Source organism: Propithecus coquereli, unplaced genomic scaffold, assembly GCF_000956105.1.
Source record: "Propithecus coquereli isolate 6110/MARCELLA unplaced genomic scaffold, Pcoq_1.0 Scaffold171, whole genome shotgun sequence".
NCBI classification, from domain to species: Eukaryota; Metazoa; Chordata; class Mammalia; order Primates; family Indriidae; genus Propithecus; species Propithecus coquereli.
The window spans coordinates 6,841,937-6,863,024 of record NW_012141747.1 but is presented as its reverse complement, the minus strand read 5'-3'; the positions used below and the strand labels follow the sequence as shown (position 1 = coordinate 6,863,024).

At 40.5% G+C, this 21,088-nt stretch overlaps 1 protein-coding gene across 2 annotated transcripts in view; it reads left to right on the top strand.

The window, feature by feature from the left end:
• The window catches only part of NPHP1 (nephronophthisis 1 (juvenile)), a 56,571-nt gene extending 44,956 nt beyond the window's left edge, over nucleotides 1–11,615 (top strand). For both annotated transcript variants that reach the window (XM_012641895.1, XM_012641894.1), the window contains 4 exons: nucleotides 3,286–3,398; nucleotides 6,112–6,185; nucleotides 9,649–9,693; nucleotides 11,333–11,615. In XM_012641895.1, coding sequence (XP_012497349.1) covers nucleotides 3,286–3,398; nucleotides 6,112–6,185; nucleotides 9,649–9,693; nucleotides 11,333–11,605 — 505 coding nt within the window. In that variant the 3' untranslated portion in view covers nucleotides 11,606–11,615. The remainder of the gene's footprint in view (nucleotides 1–3,285; nucleotides 3,399–6,111; nucleotides 6,186–9,648; nucleotides 9,694–11,332) is intronic.
• The last annotated feature ends 9,473 nt before the right edge of the window (nucleotides 11,616–21,088 follow it).

Below are 21,088 nucleotides of genomic sequence, written 5' to 3'. Positions count from 1 at the left end.
TTTCTGCAAAGTACACCACTGGGATTTTGATAGAGATTGTATTGAATTTGTTTTTGGTAGTATTGTCATCAGCTTTGGGTAGAATTGTCATCTTAATATTAAGCCTTCCAATCTGTGAACATGGGATGTCTTTCCATGTATTTAGATCTTTAGTTTCTTTCAATGATGTTTTGTAGCTTTCAGTGTACAAGTCTCGTGCTTCTTTAAAAAATTTTTTTTTCTAAGTATTTTATTCTTTTTGATGCTGTTATAAATGGGATTGTTTTCTTAATTTCCTTTTCAAGTTATTCATTGTTAGTGTATAAAAATGCAACTGATTTTTCATGTTGATTTTGTATCCTGCAAATTTGGTAAAGTTGGTTATTAATTTTAACAGGTTTTTTTGTGGAATCTTTAGGGCTTTGTACATAAATTCTATATATTTCTACATCATGTTATCTGCAAACAGAGATAATTTTACTTCTTTTTTTCCCCAATAGTTCCATTACTATGTTGAATAAAAGTGGCGAGAGTGGGATCCTTGTCTTGTTCCTTATCTTAGAGGAAAAGCTTTCAGTGTTTTACTGTTGAGTATGACATTAGCTGTGGGCTTTTCATATATGACCTTTATTATATTGCAGTAGTTTCTTTCTATTCCTAGTTGGTTGAATGTTTTTATCATGAAATGGTGTTGAATTTTATACTTGTACAGCATCAGTTGAGAAAATTATGTGGGTTTTTCCGCTTAATTCTGCTAATATAGTGTATTACATTGATTGATATTGAACCATCCTTGGATTCCATAAGTCCCCCTTGGTCATGGTGTATATAAGCTTTTTAGTGTGCTGTTAAATTAGGTTTGCTAGTATTTTATTGAAGATTTTTGCATCAGTAGTCATCAGGGATATTGTAGTTTTGTGAGGTTTTTTTCTTATAGTGTCTTTGGCTTTGGTATCAGAGTAATGCTGACCTCATGAAATGAGTTTGGTAGTATTCCCTCCTTTTCAGTTTTTTGGAACAGTTTGAGGAAGATTAGTGTTCTTTTTTAAATGTTTGGTAGAATTCTCCAGTGATGCCATCTGGTGCTGGGCTTTTCTTTATTGGGAGATTCTTGATTACTGATTCAATCTCCTTCCTTGTTATCACTCTATTCAGATTTTCTGTTTCTTTATGATTTAGTCTTGATAGGTTTTGTGTTTCTAGAAATTTCTCCATTTCATCTAGGTTATACAATTTGTTGGCATATAATAATTTATAGTACTCTCTTATAAAACCTTTTTATTTCTATAAAATCAGTAGTAATGTTTCATCTTTCATTTCTGATTTTAGTTGAATCTTTCTTCTTTTTTTCCTTAGTCATTCTCACTAAAGGTTTGTCAGTTTTGTTCATCTTTTTAAAGAACCAACTTTTGCTTTCATTGATTTTTCTCTAGTTTTTCTGTTCTTTATTTTGTCAGTCTCTGTTATAATTTTTATTTTTTACTTCCTTCTGCTAGCTTTGGGTTTGTTTGTTCTTTTCTAGTTTTTTAAGCTATAAAGTTAGGTTGTTGATTTGAGATCTTTTTTAATGTCAGCATTTATAGCTATAAATTTCCCTCTTAGCACTGTTTTCACTGTATCTTATAAGTTTTGGTATATTGTGTTTTCATTTTCATTTGGCTCAAGATATTTTCTAATTGTCCTTGAGATTTCTTATTTGAGTCATTGGTTGTTTGAATGTGTGGTTTAATTTCCACAAATTTGTGTATTTTCCAGCTTTCCTTCTGTTTTTGATTTCTAGTTTCATTCCATTATGATTGGAAAAGATAACTTTGAATGATTTCAGTCATTTTAAATGTATTAAGACTTGTTTTGTGGCCTAACATATGGTCTGTCCTAAGGAATGTTCTGTGTACACTTGAGGAAAATGTATATTCTGGTCTTGTTGAGTAGAGTGTTCTGTATATGTCTGTTAGGTCCAATTGGTCTATGGTGTTTTGATCATGTGTTCAGTTCAGTTCTATACCTCATTGAAAGTGGAGTATTGAAGTAGATCTGTGTATTTCTCCCTTCAGTTCTGTCAATATTTGCTTACATATTTAGGATCTCTGATGTTTGGTGCATATATGTTTATAATTGTTATATATTCTTGGTAAATTGACTCTTTTATCATCACATAATATCCTTCTTTATCTCTTGAAACAGCTTTATGACTTAAAGCCTATTTTGTCTGATATTATAGCTAACTCTACTCTCTTTGGGTTACTATTTGCATGGAATATCTTTTTTATTCTTTCACTATCTACCTGTGAGTGTTCTGAGTCTCAAGTGAGTCTCTTGTACATAGCATATAGTTGGACCTTCTTTTTTTTAATACATTCTGCCAATCTATAACTTTTAATTGAGGAGTTTCATCCATTTATATTTAAAGTAATTACTGGTAGGGAAGGACTTACTTTTGCCATTTTGTTACTTGTTGTCTGTATGTCTTATAGCTTTTTTTTCCTCCCTCATCACTTTCATTTGTGTTTAATTGATTTTTTCCTAATGATACATTTCGATTCCCTTTTCATTTCCACCTGTGTTTATTTTATAGATTTTTTGTGGTTACTATGAGGATTACATAACAACCTAAAGTTACAACAATCTATTTTAAACTGATACCAACGTAACTGCAATATTGATTTTTTTTTTTCTATTTTTGAGCCCTTACTATATAACAGGCACTGCATTAAGCACTCTACCAACTTACCTCATTTTAATCCTTTTAGTAGCCTTCTGAAATGCAGGCATTACTATTCACATTCTACAAGTGAGGAACCCAAAACACATGGAGATTAATTAATTAATTTAAAGTCACATAGCTAGGAAGTAGCAAAGTCAGAATTTACTCCTGACCTGTCATGTCCTGCCATGTTCCACCCAACACTGTGAACAGTCTGAACTCATATTTCCTCTGCATTTACCACATCAGGCATGGCAGCCACGTGCCTTTGTTAAAGCTTATAGCAGACTAGTCCCTTTCTTTCCAAAATGTGTAATTGATGACTCCTCTTTTTATTTCATATATAATATAGGGGTATATGCGAAAATGGAAGAACAAGAATGGAAACACAGAGCTGAGACTTGAAATTGTACAACAGAAAACATTAATTGTCTGAAGTTTAATGTAGCCAACTTGTAGTGGAAATTTTTCTTTAAATTGTTAAAATTATTTTCAATAATGAAGCAAAACTTAAACCTGTTTATTAAAGTAATATACATAAAACACACTGTAGGTTGGATTGTAGGGATTGTCTGGTGAATACATTTTTTTTTCTTTAATAGTCTACTGCCAGAAACACTAATTGGAAGTATGTGTACCATTCACTTGTTAATATTTTATCGACAAATTCTTGGAGACGTGCTCCTGAAAGACAGGATGAGCTTGCAAAGCGCTGGTAAGGAGTCTTTGCCATTTCTTATGTGCAATAGCACTTCATGCTTTGAGTAAAGGTAACCTATGCCAACCTGTATCTTCTGCTTCTGTATGTGACATTTGGAATAAAATATTTAGAATAGCATTGATGTCAGTGTTATGAGACACCTTCAGATGCAAAGCATTGAGCTTTGCGAGTTCAATACATATTGAGGTCTTTCAAATATACACATTTTCACATTCCAAATTCTGGAAGTTTGAGATCCTAAAACTCAGATATTCATATCTCATGTTTTCCCTTACTGTCTCTGAAAAATCTGTTTTTCCTGCTTGTTTGGCGTGTACATGATCTTTTTGGAAAGAAACTAAAATCAACCAAAATAGCTGGTTCTTAATGCATGAAGTGTAATCATCAATAGATTAGTTAAAATTAGTGAATCAGGTAAGGAGTATTCAGGTGTTCTATATACTGTTTTTACTCTTGCAACTTTTTTGTAAGTTTGAAATTTTTTCTAAGTAAAATGTTAAAAAATAATTTAAAAAATCAGTGAGTTGTCATACATGATTGAACTTGCAAAGAGAAATGCAAGTATTATAAGAATTGCCTCCAGAAAGAAAAACAGTTTAATTTTATTGGCTCTCTTTGAAGTCAATAGATCAATAAGCAGATATGTGCTGAGTGCCTGCTAAGTGCCAGACATTGTGCCAGGCCCGGTGATGAATGAGACAAGCATAGTCATCCCTACCCTTGTGGAGCAACAGACCTCAAACACATAATTACGTGAATAATCCTTTCCAGCCTTTTAGAACAAGTGCTCTGAAGGAAAATACACAATGAGAACATATACTAGGAAGACATGAATTAATGTGTAGGGTGAGGAAAGGCTTCTTTGAGTGAATAATGTTTAAGGTAAGACCTGAGAGAGGAATTAGACCTGTGGGGGAGGTGCGTGGGGAAGGATGCTTTCTGGATAGAGGGAACAGCATGTCTGAAGACCCAAGGCAAGAAAACATGCATGTGTTGCAGGGCTTGAAATGGAAGGCAGTCCAGTGTGGATGGAGCAGAGTGAGTGAGAGGGACAGCCCTGTGATGGCTTAACACTTGTGAACAAGTACTGTTCATAGTCCTCCCCCAGGGGCTTGCCACCAGGATAAGTAGTTAGAAATGGAACTTGAAGTCAGAGACACACAGAAGTTTCTCAAGGAATAATTATAATTCTAAGGGAAGGACAGTTAAGTTTTTTAAGCACCATTTGCCTTTGAATTTATTTTAATGACTCTAGGAAAACTCATGAATGATACGATTTCTTAAAGAGAATAAGGCGGCTCATGCCTGTAATCCCAGCACTTTGGGAGGCCAGAGCAGGAGGATCACTTGAGCCCAGGAGTTCAATACCAGCCTGAGCAACATAATGAGACCCTGTCTCTACATAAAATAAAAATCCAGGTGTGGTGGTGTGCACCTATAGTCCCAGCTACTCGAGAGGCTGAGGCAGGAGGATTGCTTGAGCCCAGGAGTTTGAGGCTGCAGTGAGCTGTGATCATGCCCCTGCACTCCAGCCTGGGTGACAGAGCAAGACCCTGTCTCTAAAAATGAGGGAAGGAAAGAAGGGAGGAAGGAAGAGAGGAAGGAAGGAAGGAATTGAATTTAATCATCAGAATAAAAAATCCTAAGAACATTTAAAGAAATGATTTTTCTCCACTAAGGACATAAGATTATAGAACATCTTGTCCTTGACGTTCAAAAGTGTCTGCTGAAATTTGAATGTGTTCCTTCCAAAATTCAGGTGTTGCTAATGTGAAGGTATTAAGAGGTAGGGCCCTTGAGAGATGATTAGGCTGTAAGGGCTCCTCCCTTGTGAAGGGGATTAGAGGCCCTCATAGGAGGGATTGATAGAAGGAATTTGTCTTACTTGCCCTTCTGTCTTCTGTCACGTGAGGACACAGTGTTCCTCCCCTCTGGGAGGATGCGGTAAGAAGGCTCTCACCAGACACTCAATGCCAGCACCTTGATCTTGGACTTCTCAGACTCTAGAACTGTGAGAAATAATTTTTTGTTTATAAATTACCCAGTCTCAGGTATTCTCATATAGCAGCACTGACAGACTAAGACACATCACATCCTTCCATGTGTACTTCTTTGCAAAGGTATTTCATGTGCCATTATTTATTGTGAAATATTAATATTAATATTCTCCTACACAGTATTTAGTCATACGGCCAGAATCCCCAATTTCTAATTCCTTCCAATTTCATCCATCAGTGTCTGCTGAGCACTGGTAGACTGGAGTCAGACCGGAGCAGCCCACCCTCCGCCTCCTTTTCCCTGCTGCTGCCTGGTTTCTGCTCAGTTTTCTAAGACCAGGGCTACTTCCTAATCATAAGATCTCTTTTACCACACCACAGTCACAAGCAGGAAAAAGAGGTTGGAAAAAACATAAAACAAAATTTTGTAGTCTTATTCTGTTCAGAGCCACTTCACCTCTCACCCTAAAAGCTCCATCTATTTGGTACAAGACTCATTTCAGAACTCTCTGTGATACAGGTATAGGGGCAGATGAAGGTTGAGGGGACAGCTTTGAGCTCTAGTCCTAGAGGTTACAATGTGTAGAATATGTTACTAACAAATCATTTGGGACAATAATTTTAATCTGAATGAATATTTTTATGTCTACTCCACTAAAATAGATTGAATGAAGTTTACATAAAATTTTTTCTGTTCTTTAACATTTTAGAGTTAATTAGTCATCCAGTGCTGGCCACCTTCCCCATGCTGTTGGAGCAGCCTGACGTGATGGACGCTCTCAGGGTGGGTAGCGTGCGTCATGATGGAAGTGCTTGGTTCCGAAAGCAGTTATACACCGTGTGAATGAGTTCTGTCACCTGCTCTCGTCCTTTTTTTTTCCTACTAGAATGATGTCTCTCAACCCTTGTCCATTGTCTAGCTAAATCCATCTCATCCTTCTGATCTTAGCATGAATGTTACTTTCCAAAGGCTGCCTCCCCTGACCCAATAAGCAGACACAGTGCCTGCTCTGTGCACTATTGCAGTCTTCGACTGTTTCTTCCTTGACTTAAGATGGCCCTGCTTGTGTCCTAAGAGCAAAAATCCAAAGTGGTCTGTTAAGTAAATTAACTGAGTTTTCAGGGGAGAGTCAGGGCATACATACAATTTCAATTTAATTCAACATATATTCTGTCTGAAATAGCAGCTGGGTATTAGGTTAACCATCTGAAATCTTCAATTTTCAGCCATTTTTTACCTTCAAAGATGGCAGTTTCATATGGCTCAATATAATACATCAGGATCAACAAGTATAAGAAGACCTGTATGCATGCAAGGCAGATACACAGATAACATGACCAGTGCCATGGGGGAGGTATAGCCCAGGACCTCAAAGGTTTAAAGAGAGCAGCAAAGGACGATTGGGACTCTGTTTCATTAGAGAAGTCCTGGGTGAGATGGGCCTACTAAGAGGCTGGGGCTGAGAAAATTTTGACATGTTGACTTGGGAGTGAAGACATTCCAGGTGGAAAGAGCAGCATGAGCACACATTTTGAGGCAGGAAGGAATAGAGTATGTTGTTGAGAAGAGCAAATGATCCAGTTTGGCACACCAGATGCATGTGAGGGAGTGATCGGTGGAATGGACAAGGTCGGTCTGAGTCTCAGTGGGGGTGAGGCGTGTGGTAGGTGGTGGGTAATCTGGGAAGGTTTTGCTGTAGGAAGACTCCTCTGACGGCACAGAGAGGTAGAATAGCACACGTGCAGGAGGGGTGAGCATGTCAGGGGGTGACTCCTACTGATAAGAGGGAGGCATCTGGGCCTGATAGCAGAAATGGAAGGAGGATTCGGTCACTTGAGGAGATTTTTTTTGGCTTTGAAACTGATTCATGTGCTGGCTGGGCTGGGGTAGGGTGTGTCAATGGTAACAATGAGTTTTCAGCAAAGAGGTTTAAGAAAATGTTCATGGTGCATATCATCACCTATAATTTTAGATAAGTTCTAAACTGAAGCTAGATAGTGCAGAATTTACCTTTCTTCTCCTATAAAGTCATTAATGTCATAATATTTATTCATTGTATTGAACATACGTACATTGATTCATTTAACAAAGATTTCACAAGAGCCCACTATGGATAAGGCACTGTGCTGGCTGCAGGAATATTACCCTAGGTGTGCAATAGTCACGGAATCTGGATATTGGTCTTAGGAGAAACCTTAGGAACACTAATCTCGTCTAAGATCTGCATTTCCTCAATGAGCAGATGGCTCAGAGACGTGCAATGACCTGGCTGCCATGGAGCTCATCAGTTGCCAAGCCAGTGCTGTCCCTGCAGGCCAGCTCTGGGTGCATTCAGATATACCACAGGCTCTTTAAGAAAAGGCATGTGGGTAATGTTGTTCATGTATATTATTAAGTGAAAAAAACCCATTTGAAGCATAATAAGTATATTTAAGTATGTATGTTTATATTTATATATCAGCCTGTGAAAAGATCTGGAAGAATATATATTCCAGAAACATATCAGTGAATACCTCTGAATCATAGGTTATTTTATCCGTATTTTCTTAATTTTTCCACAGTGAATTTTTTGTATAGTAAATAATAAAAATTGAAAAAGAGTAGTTATACACTCTTGAGCCTTCTCTCCATGGCATGCTGTATTAGGATAAGTTCGGCTGTGCTGTCGTGGCTAACACAGGTTTATTTCTCACCCGGGGTACATACTCAGTGGATCAGTGGAAGACTCTGCTCCATAGTCACCCACGGGTGCAGGCTGGAACCTCAGCTATCTCATAGCATCATCTGGAACAAGTAGCATCGTCTGTTGCCAGTCGCCCCTACAGGAAAAAAGGGAGAATGGAAAATTGTCCTCAGGCTTTCTATTGCCTTTGCCCCAAAGGGGCCTGGACCACTTCTGCTCACATTTCATTGGCTAGAACCAGTTTACATGTCCACTTAGCGTCAAGGGAGCTGGGAGGTCTAGTCTTATGTTTACTCGAAAAGAAATGAAGTGGATCTTGGTGCAATAGTAGTGACCCCTACACATGTGTGCTCTTCCTGGATGAGTTATTTAATACTTATTGCTGGTGACTCAATGAAAAGGTGGGATCTTGACACGTAACTAACAAACAACAGGGAAATTTTACCAAACGGTAAGTCCAAAGTTGCTAAGTGATATTCCTGTTAAGCCATATTCATATTTAAAATTTATAGTATGAAGCATGTGAGCCTCTGGGTGTTTACTTAGCTAAGTCCAGTTCGTGGTTGGTGTTTTAATAATAATATTGGCACCTAGCCTGTTTAGTAAATAAAATACTCTGGCTCTCTAAGGGAACTCTTCAAACTCTCAAGGACCCACAGGTGCAGCAGTTAATAGGGTGGAGGACCACAATCCCATGAGTAAAAGTATGGGATAAATAGTAGGTATGAACATTCCAAGACATTCTCCTGAGTGGCAGAGTCTGTCATCTCCCAGTGAGGACACTGCTTCAGTGCATCCTTTATTTCATGGAAAGTCGCTTTCTTGGTGCCATATGTCATATTTGCCCCAGGGGACTCCCTTCTGAGAAAGGTCTGATGCTCTCAAGTTACCCATGCTCTCAGGCACCAACAGGAGGAGATACCTACAGACATGCACGAAACCCAGGCCCTGAACAGGCAGCCCTAAGGCCGATCGCATTCCATCCAAGCTCACAGTTTGCCGGGAACTGGCACTGGGAAGGTCTCAGTTCATACTTCTGTGGGACTAATTGAACTCTGGGTTTTTTATTTCTTTAAAGAAGTTTTTGAAGCCTTGTGGACAGATTGGAAATATTTACTTGCAATGCTGTACTTCAGTCTGTCTCTTTCTGACCATTATCATCATCGTGGAAGACAGAATTGTAGAGAAGTATGGTATTTGGAAGTGTTTTCTAGTTTCATTACTCTCCTGCCTTAAAAGCTTAATACTATTTTACTGTTCAGGTACTGTGTTTGTGCAGTTTGCATGGATGTGTTAGTGTTTCACTGATTCTGCTCTAAAATTATTTTTTACTTACAATAATCATGGGCTTCTAAGGTATCTCTCACTGATGCATCTGCTTAGTCAGTCTGGTGCTGGGTCATTAGCAATAGTTGCCTAAGTACAGATTTACTTCTTGCATGTGTAGAATCTGTACAGCATTTTTAACCCTATGCATAAGTTTAAGGACAGAGTAAAGTTGCAAGAGTGTTGTAAGGACTTGTGAATACTTGGACTAACGTAATGTTTCTATTTGCTTTTTAGAGTTCATGGAGTGAAAAAGAAAGCACATTAAAGAGATCTGAGAAGGTAATATGATCTTCCATGCTGAACTTAATATCTGCAATGCTCAGTGTTTGCTTGCCCTTCTAATAATGCTTCTTTTTTAGCTAAAGTAGCTATAGTTGTAATCCCTCTTAACCAGGTAAACTGTGTCATTATGGTACAAAGACACATTCCAAGAAGGGTATACATAACTGTTTCCTAATGTGAAAGGGAACAGTTGATCAAGATGGTCATTTCAGATCACTGAGTTTTATGTAAATGAAGGGAAGTTTCTAAACTAAAGTTTCCCAAATTTGTCTTTTAAAAAATTTTTTTTCTAGCTCTCAAAGCCCATATCAGGCAAGGAGAAGGAAAAAGAAAATTGAGCTGAGCTGTATCCTATATTGAAAAAAAGTGCATATATTGGCTCATGCTTACATTACCACAGAAGCATGGTAATTACCAAACAGAACTTGCTTTAATTACTGAGTAGTGATTTGACCACTTTGATCCATGATTTGGCAAATTTTTCCTATAAGGGGCCAGAAGGGAAATATTTTTGGCTTTGCAGGCCTTATGGTCTCTGTCACACCACTCAGCTCTGTTATTGTAACACAAAAGCAGCCACAGACAATATATAAACAGCCAAGTGTGGCTGTGTTTCTATAAAACTCTATTTACAAAAAGAGTTGGCAGGCCACGTTTGGCCCACGGTCCGTACTTTGCCAGTCCTGATTTACAGTGTTCATTATCTACAGGGAACATCAGAGAACAAATGAACTAAAATCTCTAAAAATTGGGTGAAAATTATATATATATTGTGTCTTTATTTGAGCTTCTGTATGACCAGTACCATCTACATGTGACCTTTGCCAAAAGTGATAGGTTTAGTGTTTTTCTAGTACAGCAGTTGGCAAGGCGCTGGGCCTCAGGCCTATAGAAATTGCCCCCAAGTGCATGTGTGGTTGGAGGGGCGGTATCTATGTGTAGAACCTGCTGTGTATAGATATCTCTGCCCTCACCTGCTGTACTCTCTAAGATTCCCACCACAGCCTGTTGGAATCAGGGTTTGACAGATACTGTTGATACTGTACCACTCCTCTTGTCTGGGGAGGGTCTGGCACCCTCAGGACTAAAAGACCCCATCCCCCATGCAAGGCGTTGCTGGAAATAAGCCCACAATTTCTTACTCTTTACATCTCCTGTCTCTGGACTCCATACAGAACACCTACTACCCTTCTCTTAGATAACATGAGAGTTATCTCTGATATGTTATAATTGACTTAAGTAGATACAGCTGACTTTGCATTGTATTTTAGTCATATTTACCTGGAACTACACCAGTGTCACCAGAATTAGACTCCAATACCTCAGTCTCCTTGACAGAATGTGTGAGACACCCTCAGTGGAGCTTAGGTGACTCCCTGGGCTCAAGGAACCCCTAAGAGACTCTCTCAGGGAGAACCACTCAGCTCTACTCCACGTTGACGCCTGCTTGCCCCCACCTCAGAGGGGCTGTGTCCCGACTGAGCACTGGCTCAGACACAATTCCTGCCACGCACCAATGGCACCCTCCATCCCGCCCCTTGGGTGGCTTTTAGTTAACAGAATTCATAGAATTTAACACTTTAAAATAATGATGTATGTCCATTCATAGTTATTTGTGGTGGTGGTGTTTTCCTAGAGAGACAAAGAGTTCCTGAAGGCCACGTTCCTCCTGGTTTACCATGACTGCGCACTCCCTCTCCTGCATTCTGCGCTCCTGCCCCCATTCAGGTGGGCGGAAGAAGAGACCGAGGCTGCACGTTGGAAAGTCATCGCTGACTTCCTTAAGCACAACCAAGAGAATGGGGGTGCACTCCAAGCTCTGCTGTCACCAGACAAAGTTCACAAACCTTTTGACCTTTCAGAGCAGACCTATGACTTCTTGGGTGAAATAAGAAAGAATGTGGCCTGACAGTGGCAGCCCTAGGCCCTCAGCTTCCTGCTGAATCTGGTGGACCCTCCATGGTGAATACAATGACAGAACCAAAGTCACTGTCACATTATAACTTAAGTTTTACTTTTCTTTTGTACAGACCGTATTTTTAAAGAAGTATTTATGCAATAGTTTGAATATGTTTTAAAACAGTAAAATAAATTTTTATAAGGAATACTGCTATATCTAGCTAAATTTAAAGAGAATTTTTTCCAAAAACCAGCTACTTAAATTTTAAGTTAACAATATAGATTTCTATAAAAGCAAAATTTTATCAAAAGCTAAATTCATGACATTCAAGAAATGAAGAGACAACCCACAGAATGAGAGAAGATATTTTCAAATCATATAACTGATAAGGGTCTAGTATGCAGAATATTTAAATTTATGAGTGTTGCTAATAAAATTTATCTTGTGAAACGAAGGGAAAACCAGTGTGATCCATTTCAGAAAGTTGTTAATCACTAATTCAGTCTGATATTTGAATGTGATTTAACCCCTAATTAGGTACAAAAACAGAATCAGTTTTGCCTTTCCAATCAATATAATAAGTGCTCTCATAAAAAAAAAAAAAAAAAACCACCCCAAACCTTCAGGCACTGGAGAGTGGAGTTGACTCACCATTTCAGAGAACAAAGATGAGCTGATCAGGTTTGGTTGCATTTCAAATAAACCTGTGACTGCTGGTAAGACGTTCCAGACCTTTACTGTTAATAGTAAGTTTAGCAGCTGGCGTTAATTGAGTATCTACTCTGTGTCTGACAGTGCTCTGTTAACTCAGTTAATCCTCACAACTACTATAGGAGGTAGGTACTGGGTTTTGGGTTTTTTTGTTTTGTTTTTTTTTTTAATATATTACTCCTGAAGAAACAGGCCAGGCAGGTTAAGTAATTTGCCTAAGGTCAGAGCTAGTAAGTGGCACAGCTAATATACCAAGTAAAGATACCATGTGTAATTTTCTACAACCTAAGATGTTCTACCACATTAGTGCAAACCTTTAAGAATTACATGTGACAATAGAATATGAGAAGGCTGTTTGAAGAAAAATATGGCTGAATTAGAAAACAGTTTAACCTAAATAATTAGTGTCCTCTTAGAGGTACTTTTTTGATAGTATGCTGCCTTAAAAGAGACATTTATTTTTAGAGATCCGTCATATTATAAATCTTATGGGCTTACATCTTAACTTATCCTAAATCCTTAACGTAAACTTAACTTGAGCCTCAGTTTCATAAATTAACATGGTATGAAAGGGCTCCCAGCTATAACTATGACAAGTGAGAACTTGGCCTTGGAAAAGAGATTTCAGTCCATCTCTGGGAGCTGGTTTAGGGAGATCCTGTCCCTGTGCTTCCTTCTGCCCTCAATGACATGTACGATGCTGAGTGTGGCGGACACCTTTCTTTTGCCCTTCAGCATGCAGCTACCTAGACACACTTCCCCAGTGGTACCTCCCCTTCGCCATCGCCAGGGCCCTCCCCAGGTCCTGCTCCCACGGAGAGGGCTTCTGCCTTTCAGACAGAGGTGGTAAGTGCCCAGGGACGTTTTCCTGCTCCATTATTGAGTTCTCTCCTCTTAGTCCTCGGCAGTCCTGTTTTTGAAGGAACATGAGACCTTGTCACTTCCCACTGTAAAAGGCATTATTCTGTAGACTCTTTAATTCCTAAGTTCCGCCTTTTAATTTTTTTAACTGTTTAGCTTATTCTTAGCATTAAGCCTGGGTGGGGCATTTTGAATGAAAGAAAACGCTGGTGAGTTTCTTTCAATGAATGCACAGCATGAAGGAAGAGAGAGCTTTTTTTCAAAATGCGTTTCAAAGACTGTCTTCCTTATTAATTTGAGAACATGTCATGAGTTGGCGAATGTGGGCAACTTCATAGTTTCTGACACATAAGAAAAGTATAGAGACATGAGGAAAAACAGCTTCAGTGACACTTAGGCCAGAATGTGAGGTGCATATAAAGGGGACAGACTCACAGGGGTGGGGGCATCTCTGCCATTGAGAAACTCCACCTTCACTCAGTGGAATCTTTTTTACATGTCACTTTTTAGCTTCCAAAACAGGAAGAGGTTGTCAAGGAGCCAGAAACATCCTGGAAATGAGTCCTCGGGGGTCTGTGTCAAGGAGCGCGACTTAGCACTGAATTGTGAGAGCCGTGGTGGGTATGGCGAGGGAGGCAACAGCAGGGTGACCAGCGGGCCTTTGCCAAGCGACCCTTGAGGCCAGGGGGACTCATCAGAGCCACATCAGAGCCATGGTAAGGGGCCGGGTGGGTATTCTAAACTGTAAACTCCATGGCCTTCTCCTCCCTGCCCTCCTGATCTCTTATAATTGGTTGAGAGTCATATCTATCCAGTCTGCCAGAGGTGAAAAGTGTTGCAGTTCCCTTGCCTGGGTGCTTGACGTGGATGGCTGGGGGCAGAAGTGTCTATTAAAGAGCAGGTATGATGTCAGTCTTCAGTGGTTTTATGGTCTAATGTGTAGGCCAGAGCAACTCACATGGAACCAGCTGAAACATATAACACCATGTATGAACACAAATGGAGCAGGTCTGACTTGCCAACCCAGGAGCAGTTGGGAAACCTGTCAGTTTAACAAAGAGGGAGCCAGAAGCGTCCTTTGCCAGTGGAGGGCTCTGTCAGTTTGCAGCATTATACGATACCCTTTGCTGTGGACCAACTCAGCTTCCTCTTCCATGAAGTATTTCAAGTTGAGAGGTTTTCTTGGGGCATGGAGGTGATCAGAGCTAGCTGTCACCCAGCTGCTGTGTGTTCTGTTTCCTTAAAGAGGCAGGGACAGAATCCTACTTAATTAAGGCACTGTGCATCTAAGGGTTATAACTATCCATTCACTCATTCGCTTACTCAACACGTGTTCATTGAGCACCTACTATGCTCCAGGCACAGCATAAGGCTTTGCAGATACAGGGGGAGCAGCCCTGACATGACTCTGTCCTAACTTACAGTGTATGAGGTAGACAGTAATCACACAAAACAACCACGGAGGAAGGGTACAGATGGCTACAAGAACCTATTGATGCCTCTGTTTGTTGTTGTTGTTGTTATATTTGAATTCCAACACTACTGTGGCCTGGGATGTTACCAGCCCTGTGGCAGCACAAAGTCAGCAGTGAGCACATAGGTTCCTGCCTGGCCTCACTTTTCCCTTTCCAATGCTCTGACATTGGGGACCAGCTAGATTCAGATAAATTTTTGGGTGAATCCCTCCCTATCTGAACTCTCATACCCACTATCTGAAATCCAGGAACACATGGATTTGCTACCACTGTATCCCTCAAAACCCAGAATTGCTGTCTGAACTCCCGATATTTGGACGCAGTAACCGAGTCGATTTGGACAGGGAGGGATGGCCATAGGGATAAGTGAATGGCTAGTGAGGACCTGTACCGTCTCATTGGCAGGAAACTGGAGGCCTGGGATTTTTGGACTCAGTGATGACTGATACTGAATTAGGATGTACAGGTGGCGTGAGCAATATATTAATAAAATGGAAATCATTAATGGAATACAGCTCACATGCAGGACTTTGGTAGTATGTCTATTGTTTAGTCCATTTCTTTGTAAGAGACTGGACCTTAACCTGCTCATTTGTGTCTGACTTTGCCAGCAAAGATTAACTTGGCAGAACTTTGTTCTTTCAAAGAGCTCACTTTGGGGGTTAACAAAAAAAATGGCCCCATGCTTTCTGAGCTCTTCTCCAGGTAGGCGTCTCTGGATGACCCAAACATTATCCCATTGGGTTGTTCTCTTTCCTGGCAGCTGTACTGAACTTGCCCAGACTCCAGAGACAGCAGGAGTCTGCCTCATCATGGCTTCTTCAGGGCCACAAACACAACATTAACCACACTTCTGCCCAACCCTATTGGTGTGTGAATTCTGTCTACCTCATTTCAGAACTGAAGTGATCTCGATTTGTAGAGATAGTAGTTGCAATCTAGTTGGCTTCTTAATCAGCAGGCTAGAACCAGTGGGCATACATTTCCTTGCAGCAGAAAGGGAGAGCACTGTGCTCCTCTTTCTACAATGGGAACCTAGCGTAGTGGACATAGAGGGTGTTTCTGCTGCTCAGCATCCATATACTTCTCTCCTGGTAACTTCGCCCCACTTTGGGTAGAATTATTTGAGTCACTGGATCAAGTCTCATCTGAAGCCATCAGTATCTCTGAATTTCTTATTTAACTGACATTAAATTCCCTTCATTGTTAAAGCCCGTTGGGATGGGGTTTTCTAACATTTTCTATTGAAAGAATCCTAATGGATACAACTGTATCCACTATTGTTTCCCACAGTATCTCTGGATTTCCTCTGGCCTGCCCCTTATTGGTCAGGCAACCAGTAAGTAAATTGTTTCTGAAAAATATTGATATATAAAGTAATTTATTGGCAGGGAAAGAGTTCAAAGAAAGGGAGTCAGAAAAAGAGATAAGCGGTTGTCTCCAGAGTCTTTATGACTGAGAGGGTACATTCAATCATTCAAAAACATTTATTGAGTACCTTCTGTGTACAAGGCAGTATTCAAGACAGTGGAGATGGCTGAGGTTCCCCACACGAACAAAGTTACTGCCCTCGTGAAGCCCACATCCTAGAGAGGAGCAGGGGCAGGGAGACAAACAACAGGCAAATGAATCAACAAATGAGAAATAATGATCAGTGTTTGTAGAGAATTAAAGCAGGCTGGTGTCATTTTGGCTCTGGTCAAGTAGAGAAGGATATTCCACCTCTTCCTCCCACTGAATGCAACTGAAAGCCCTGGACAGAATGCATAGAGCAGCTATCTGAGGACTCTAAAAAAAAACATGGGAGCAGGAAGATTTGGAAGGAAATCAGAATTCAAAACACTACCCAGGTGGGGGGCGGTGGCTCATGCCTATAATCCCCCAGCACTTTGGGAGGCGGAGGTGGGAGGATCACTTGAAGCCAGGAGTTTGACACCAGCCTGGGCAACAATATAGTTGTTGCCCCCGTCTTTAGAAAACAGACCCCATCTTTTAAAAAAATGTAAAAATTACCGGGGGCGGGGGGCAGGGGCAACATTCGTAACCTAAACATCTGTACCCCCATAATATGCTGAAATAAAAAAAAATGTAAAAATTACCCAAGCATGGTGGTGTACTACCACCAGCTACTCAGGAGGCTGAGGCAGGAGGATCACTTGAGCCCAGGAGTTCGAGGTTGCAATGAGCTGTGATCACACCACTGCACTCCAGCCTGGGTGACAGCAAGACTCTGTCTCTAACTAAAAAACAACAACAAAAACAGCCAAAACACTACCCAGCTAGTGATGAGTTTCCCACTCTTAGCCTGGGCTTAGAAACCACCTGAAACCTGGTACCATACACAGGATGCAGACTAAGACATTGCCAAAACAAGCCCTCTATTTCTGGTCTGAGGAATGGGAAAGAGCCCCTATGGATCATAGAGAGTATAGAAAACCCATATTTATTTTTATATTTTTCCATTTTTTCCTGCCCCAGCCCCTAGTGACAATGGTGGTAGCAATGGAAGTGGCGGCCAGCCAGGCAGGCACCTAGAATTCTGAGGAAAGGGAGCCCTTCTCTCTGATCAGAGGAAATACAATGGCTGTCCAGAAAGTATCCAGCCATTGTTAATATAATAAATGTCTCTATTTTTTATATTACATTACTTTCCAGACAACCTTCGTATGGTCCTAAAAGCATGGGGGGAGTCACTGTTTCCCTCTCTCTTGCTCACTCTCTTTCTCGTTGCTTTTTGGCAACAAGACACAAAGGAAGTGCACAGTAGAGCAGGGAAATGAAAACCCTGGTTTTTAGCCAGGGAACCAAGGAAAAGAGTGGAAAGGACAGGGTTTCCTGGGATCTAGAAAGTGTTGGGGAGATCATGGCCATGGCAAGAAGGGAGCTTAGGAAAGTGATCACATAAAATAGTATATGAATGAATGTCTGAGCTTACCCCAAAGCTGACCCTAAACAGAATACCAAAGGATTTCAGAACTGAGTAACAGGAACCCAGACTGGTCTCAGGTCCAAGACTAGCACACATATCAAATAGATCAAAATAGCACTGCAAAGCCTTACAAATGGAACGGACATTGGAACCACAGCCCAGAGAAGGCAGATAGGAACTTGCAGCCTGAACCCAATCAGGCTGATTGCCTGCTAAAACAAACAAACAAAATCGACATTCTCCATAGGATTTAATTAAGACCCATAATCCCATAACATAATATTCATAGGATCCAGGATACAATCCAACATTACTTGATATTTGAAGATCCAGGAAAACCTCAACATCTCTAAAGACAAAAAAGAAAAAGACAATCAAGAGAAAATAACTCCAGAGGACACAGGAATTGAGACATCAAAGCAGCTATTATAATAATCATGCTCCAAGAAGTAAGGGCAACCCCCCCCTAAAAATCTATAGAAAGATAGACAGTCTCAACAGAGAAATAGATAATACAAAAAAATTGAAATTATAGATATAAAAAAACAAAATGAAAAAATTCAATAACAGACTTGATATATTAATGAACTCAATAACAGAATGTAGATGGCAGAGGAAAAAGAGAATTTAAAGATAGACCAATATAAGCTGTCCAGCCCGAACAACAGAAAGGAAATAGATTAAAACAATAAACAGATCCTCAGGAACTTGTGGGACAACACTAAAAGGTCTAATCTTTACCAATATATTTACCATTTCTGTTGCTGTTCCTAAAACATATTTTTATGGAATATAGAATTCTGGGTTTACAGAAAGAATGGCTGAAAACTTCCCAAATTTGGCGAAAGACATAAAGAGGAAACAGAGGAATGAAATACAGAACAAACAAAAAACAAAAAATAAAATGGTATACCTAGATCCAAAACTATCAATTTATATCAAGTGTAAATGAATACCAATTAAAGTCAGCAAATTTCAGAATGGATTTTTTTAAAAAGACCTAACTATATCATAGCTACCAATAAAAAAGCTCTCATTACAAATATAGTTACATAGGTAAGTTAAAAGTAAAAGGATAAAAAATATACCATGCAAACTCTAAGTGTATTAGAGTATACACATAAACACCAATTAGAAGCAACTGTAACTTGTATACATTGTTAGTGGGGATAGAAATGATTTAACCACTTTGGAAAATAGCTTGACATTATCTGCTAAAAACACATACCGCATGACCCACAATTCCACCACAATCCCAATAGGATTGTATGCGTAGATGCACCAATAGACATGTTCTAGAATGTTCATAGCTGTATTATTAATAAGCCTGAATTGAAAGAACCCAATGTCCATAAACAATGAAGTATATTGTTATACATATACATAAACAAAGTAGTATATTCATGCAACGGAATCCTATATAGCAGTGGATGAACTACAGCAACATACAACATGGATGAGTCTCACAAACATAATGTTGTTTGAAAGAAGCCAAACACAAAGGAATCCATTCAAAACCAGGCAAAACCAATCTGAGGAGTTAGAAGTTATTAGAGTAGTTATTTTGGGAGGAAGAAGGAAGCAATGATTGAGAGTAGTCTGGTGATGTTGTATTTATTGCTTGGGGTGGGAGTTTTGTGGTCTGTTGTGTGCACATTTTCTGTAAGTGTATTATACATCAATAAAGATTTTTAGAACAGGTTTAAAAATCAGTATGGAAATATTAACAGAGAAGGTACTGGTCTTGCTGTGAAAAGGAAAGAGAGCCAGAAGAAAACAAGTACTTATTAAGCATCTGCTGTATACCAGAACTGTCCTAGATGTTTTCATATATACTATCCCATTTAATCCCCCCAACTAACAAATGAAAAAAACAGAACCCATGAGCATAATAATCAACAGTGCTAAGTACTATTTGTATGGTTTGCAGGATTAATTCACCTAATCCTTAGTCCCATGAGATGGAAGCCAGTAGGCCCTTTGCACAGAAGTCCAGAAAGCCCTCCTTCGGGGCCTGGCATTCCCCACAGCCTCACACCAGACTTTTAACCTTGTGTCCAATTACTTTCATACCCACAGCCCCAGAGATATATTGGTTGGACTGTAAGGCAAAGATGTTCTTCTTACATTTCTAAACTTCTGTCCCTTACACGATCTCACTACTGCATTATAAATCTTACGGTTTTCTTATAAATAGCCTAATTAGAGTGTACTATACTTTGTTGCACAGAACAAAACATTACCTGGTTAAATGTAAACATATAAAATATGCCAAGCTTTTATGACCTTGCTTTGTCACATCTTCATTTCTTAATAAACTAATTGCTTCAGATGATAGAAGTGGCCCAGGCCCTCTCAACCCAAAAGTTTAAGGGGCTATGGGTTGAATTATTATCTTCATTTCCTAGATGAGATATGAGCCTGAGAAAGGTTATTTTTCTTCTTAACTTTACTGTAAACTTTTCCCACTATTCCATGTTATCCGTGGTCAAGTTACAGGTATCCTACAGCCCATAAGAGTGGCACAGCGCTTATTTGCAACATTTCAGAGAGGTGGCAAGAGGTGGGATTGCTGGGGAAATGCCTGCTTTGCTTGGGTTAATCCTGTAAACAAGGTGGGACAGGCTGGCAGGTGGGATTAGGGCCTCCCTTCCTTCCTAGTTTCCACAGGCTTGGGAGAAGAGGATGACCAGGCTGGTTTGAGGATTACTGGGGGCCCCGTTGCCTTTCCTTGAAATGTCTTTGCTTTTGGCTTCATTTGTCCAAACTCCTCTCTCCCCTGGCTCTCCCAGACCAGGCAAAGGCCTAGCTGGCTGCTCTACCCACCTGTGAATGCCAGGCAAGCCCTGGCATTCACTCCTCTTACTAATGCGGTCAAGACACTGGCTTCTTCTAAAGACTCCAGCACTCAAGGCAATGTTCCCCACATCCTCTTCACACCAGGGAGCGGCTTCCCAACTGGTCTGCTTCCCAACTGGTCTGGACCCTGGAGGGCAGGGAGACGGGACCCCACCCCAAGCATCCTGAGCGGACTCTTGGACTTCAGGCCTCCCTTCAGGGCGGGACAAATGAAGGTTAGCCCATTCGAAGGTAGGGAGGAAAATGGCTCAGTCTCCAGGACCCGTCTTTGTGTGAAAGGGGTTGCTTGCCCCTGGGTCACAGCCCTGCAGCCAGCTCCCAGGCTCCTGCGGGAGTCAGGAAGGAACTGCTTGGCCCCAAGCCCAGCTCCCCCCTTTCCCAGGCCCTGGCTGAGAGGGGGGCTGGGGAGGGAAGGAGGGTCTTGGCTTGGGGCAGCAGCCAGCCTGCCAGGCCCTTCTCAGGAGCCCTCTGGGGTGATCCCCTCCCAGAGAACAGGACCTCCCTCCATCTGCCCTGTGAGGAAGAGAGGAGAGAAGGACCATGAGCGGGGATCCAGAGAACGAAGGAACCACCAAGTCCCAGGTGGGGCTGGAAGTGAGAGCTGTTCCTCTCCCTGTGGCCTGGCTGGGGGCTGAGGGTTGGCCCAGGAGGGGAGAA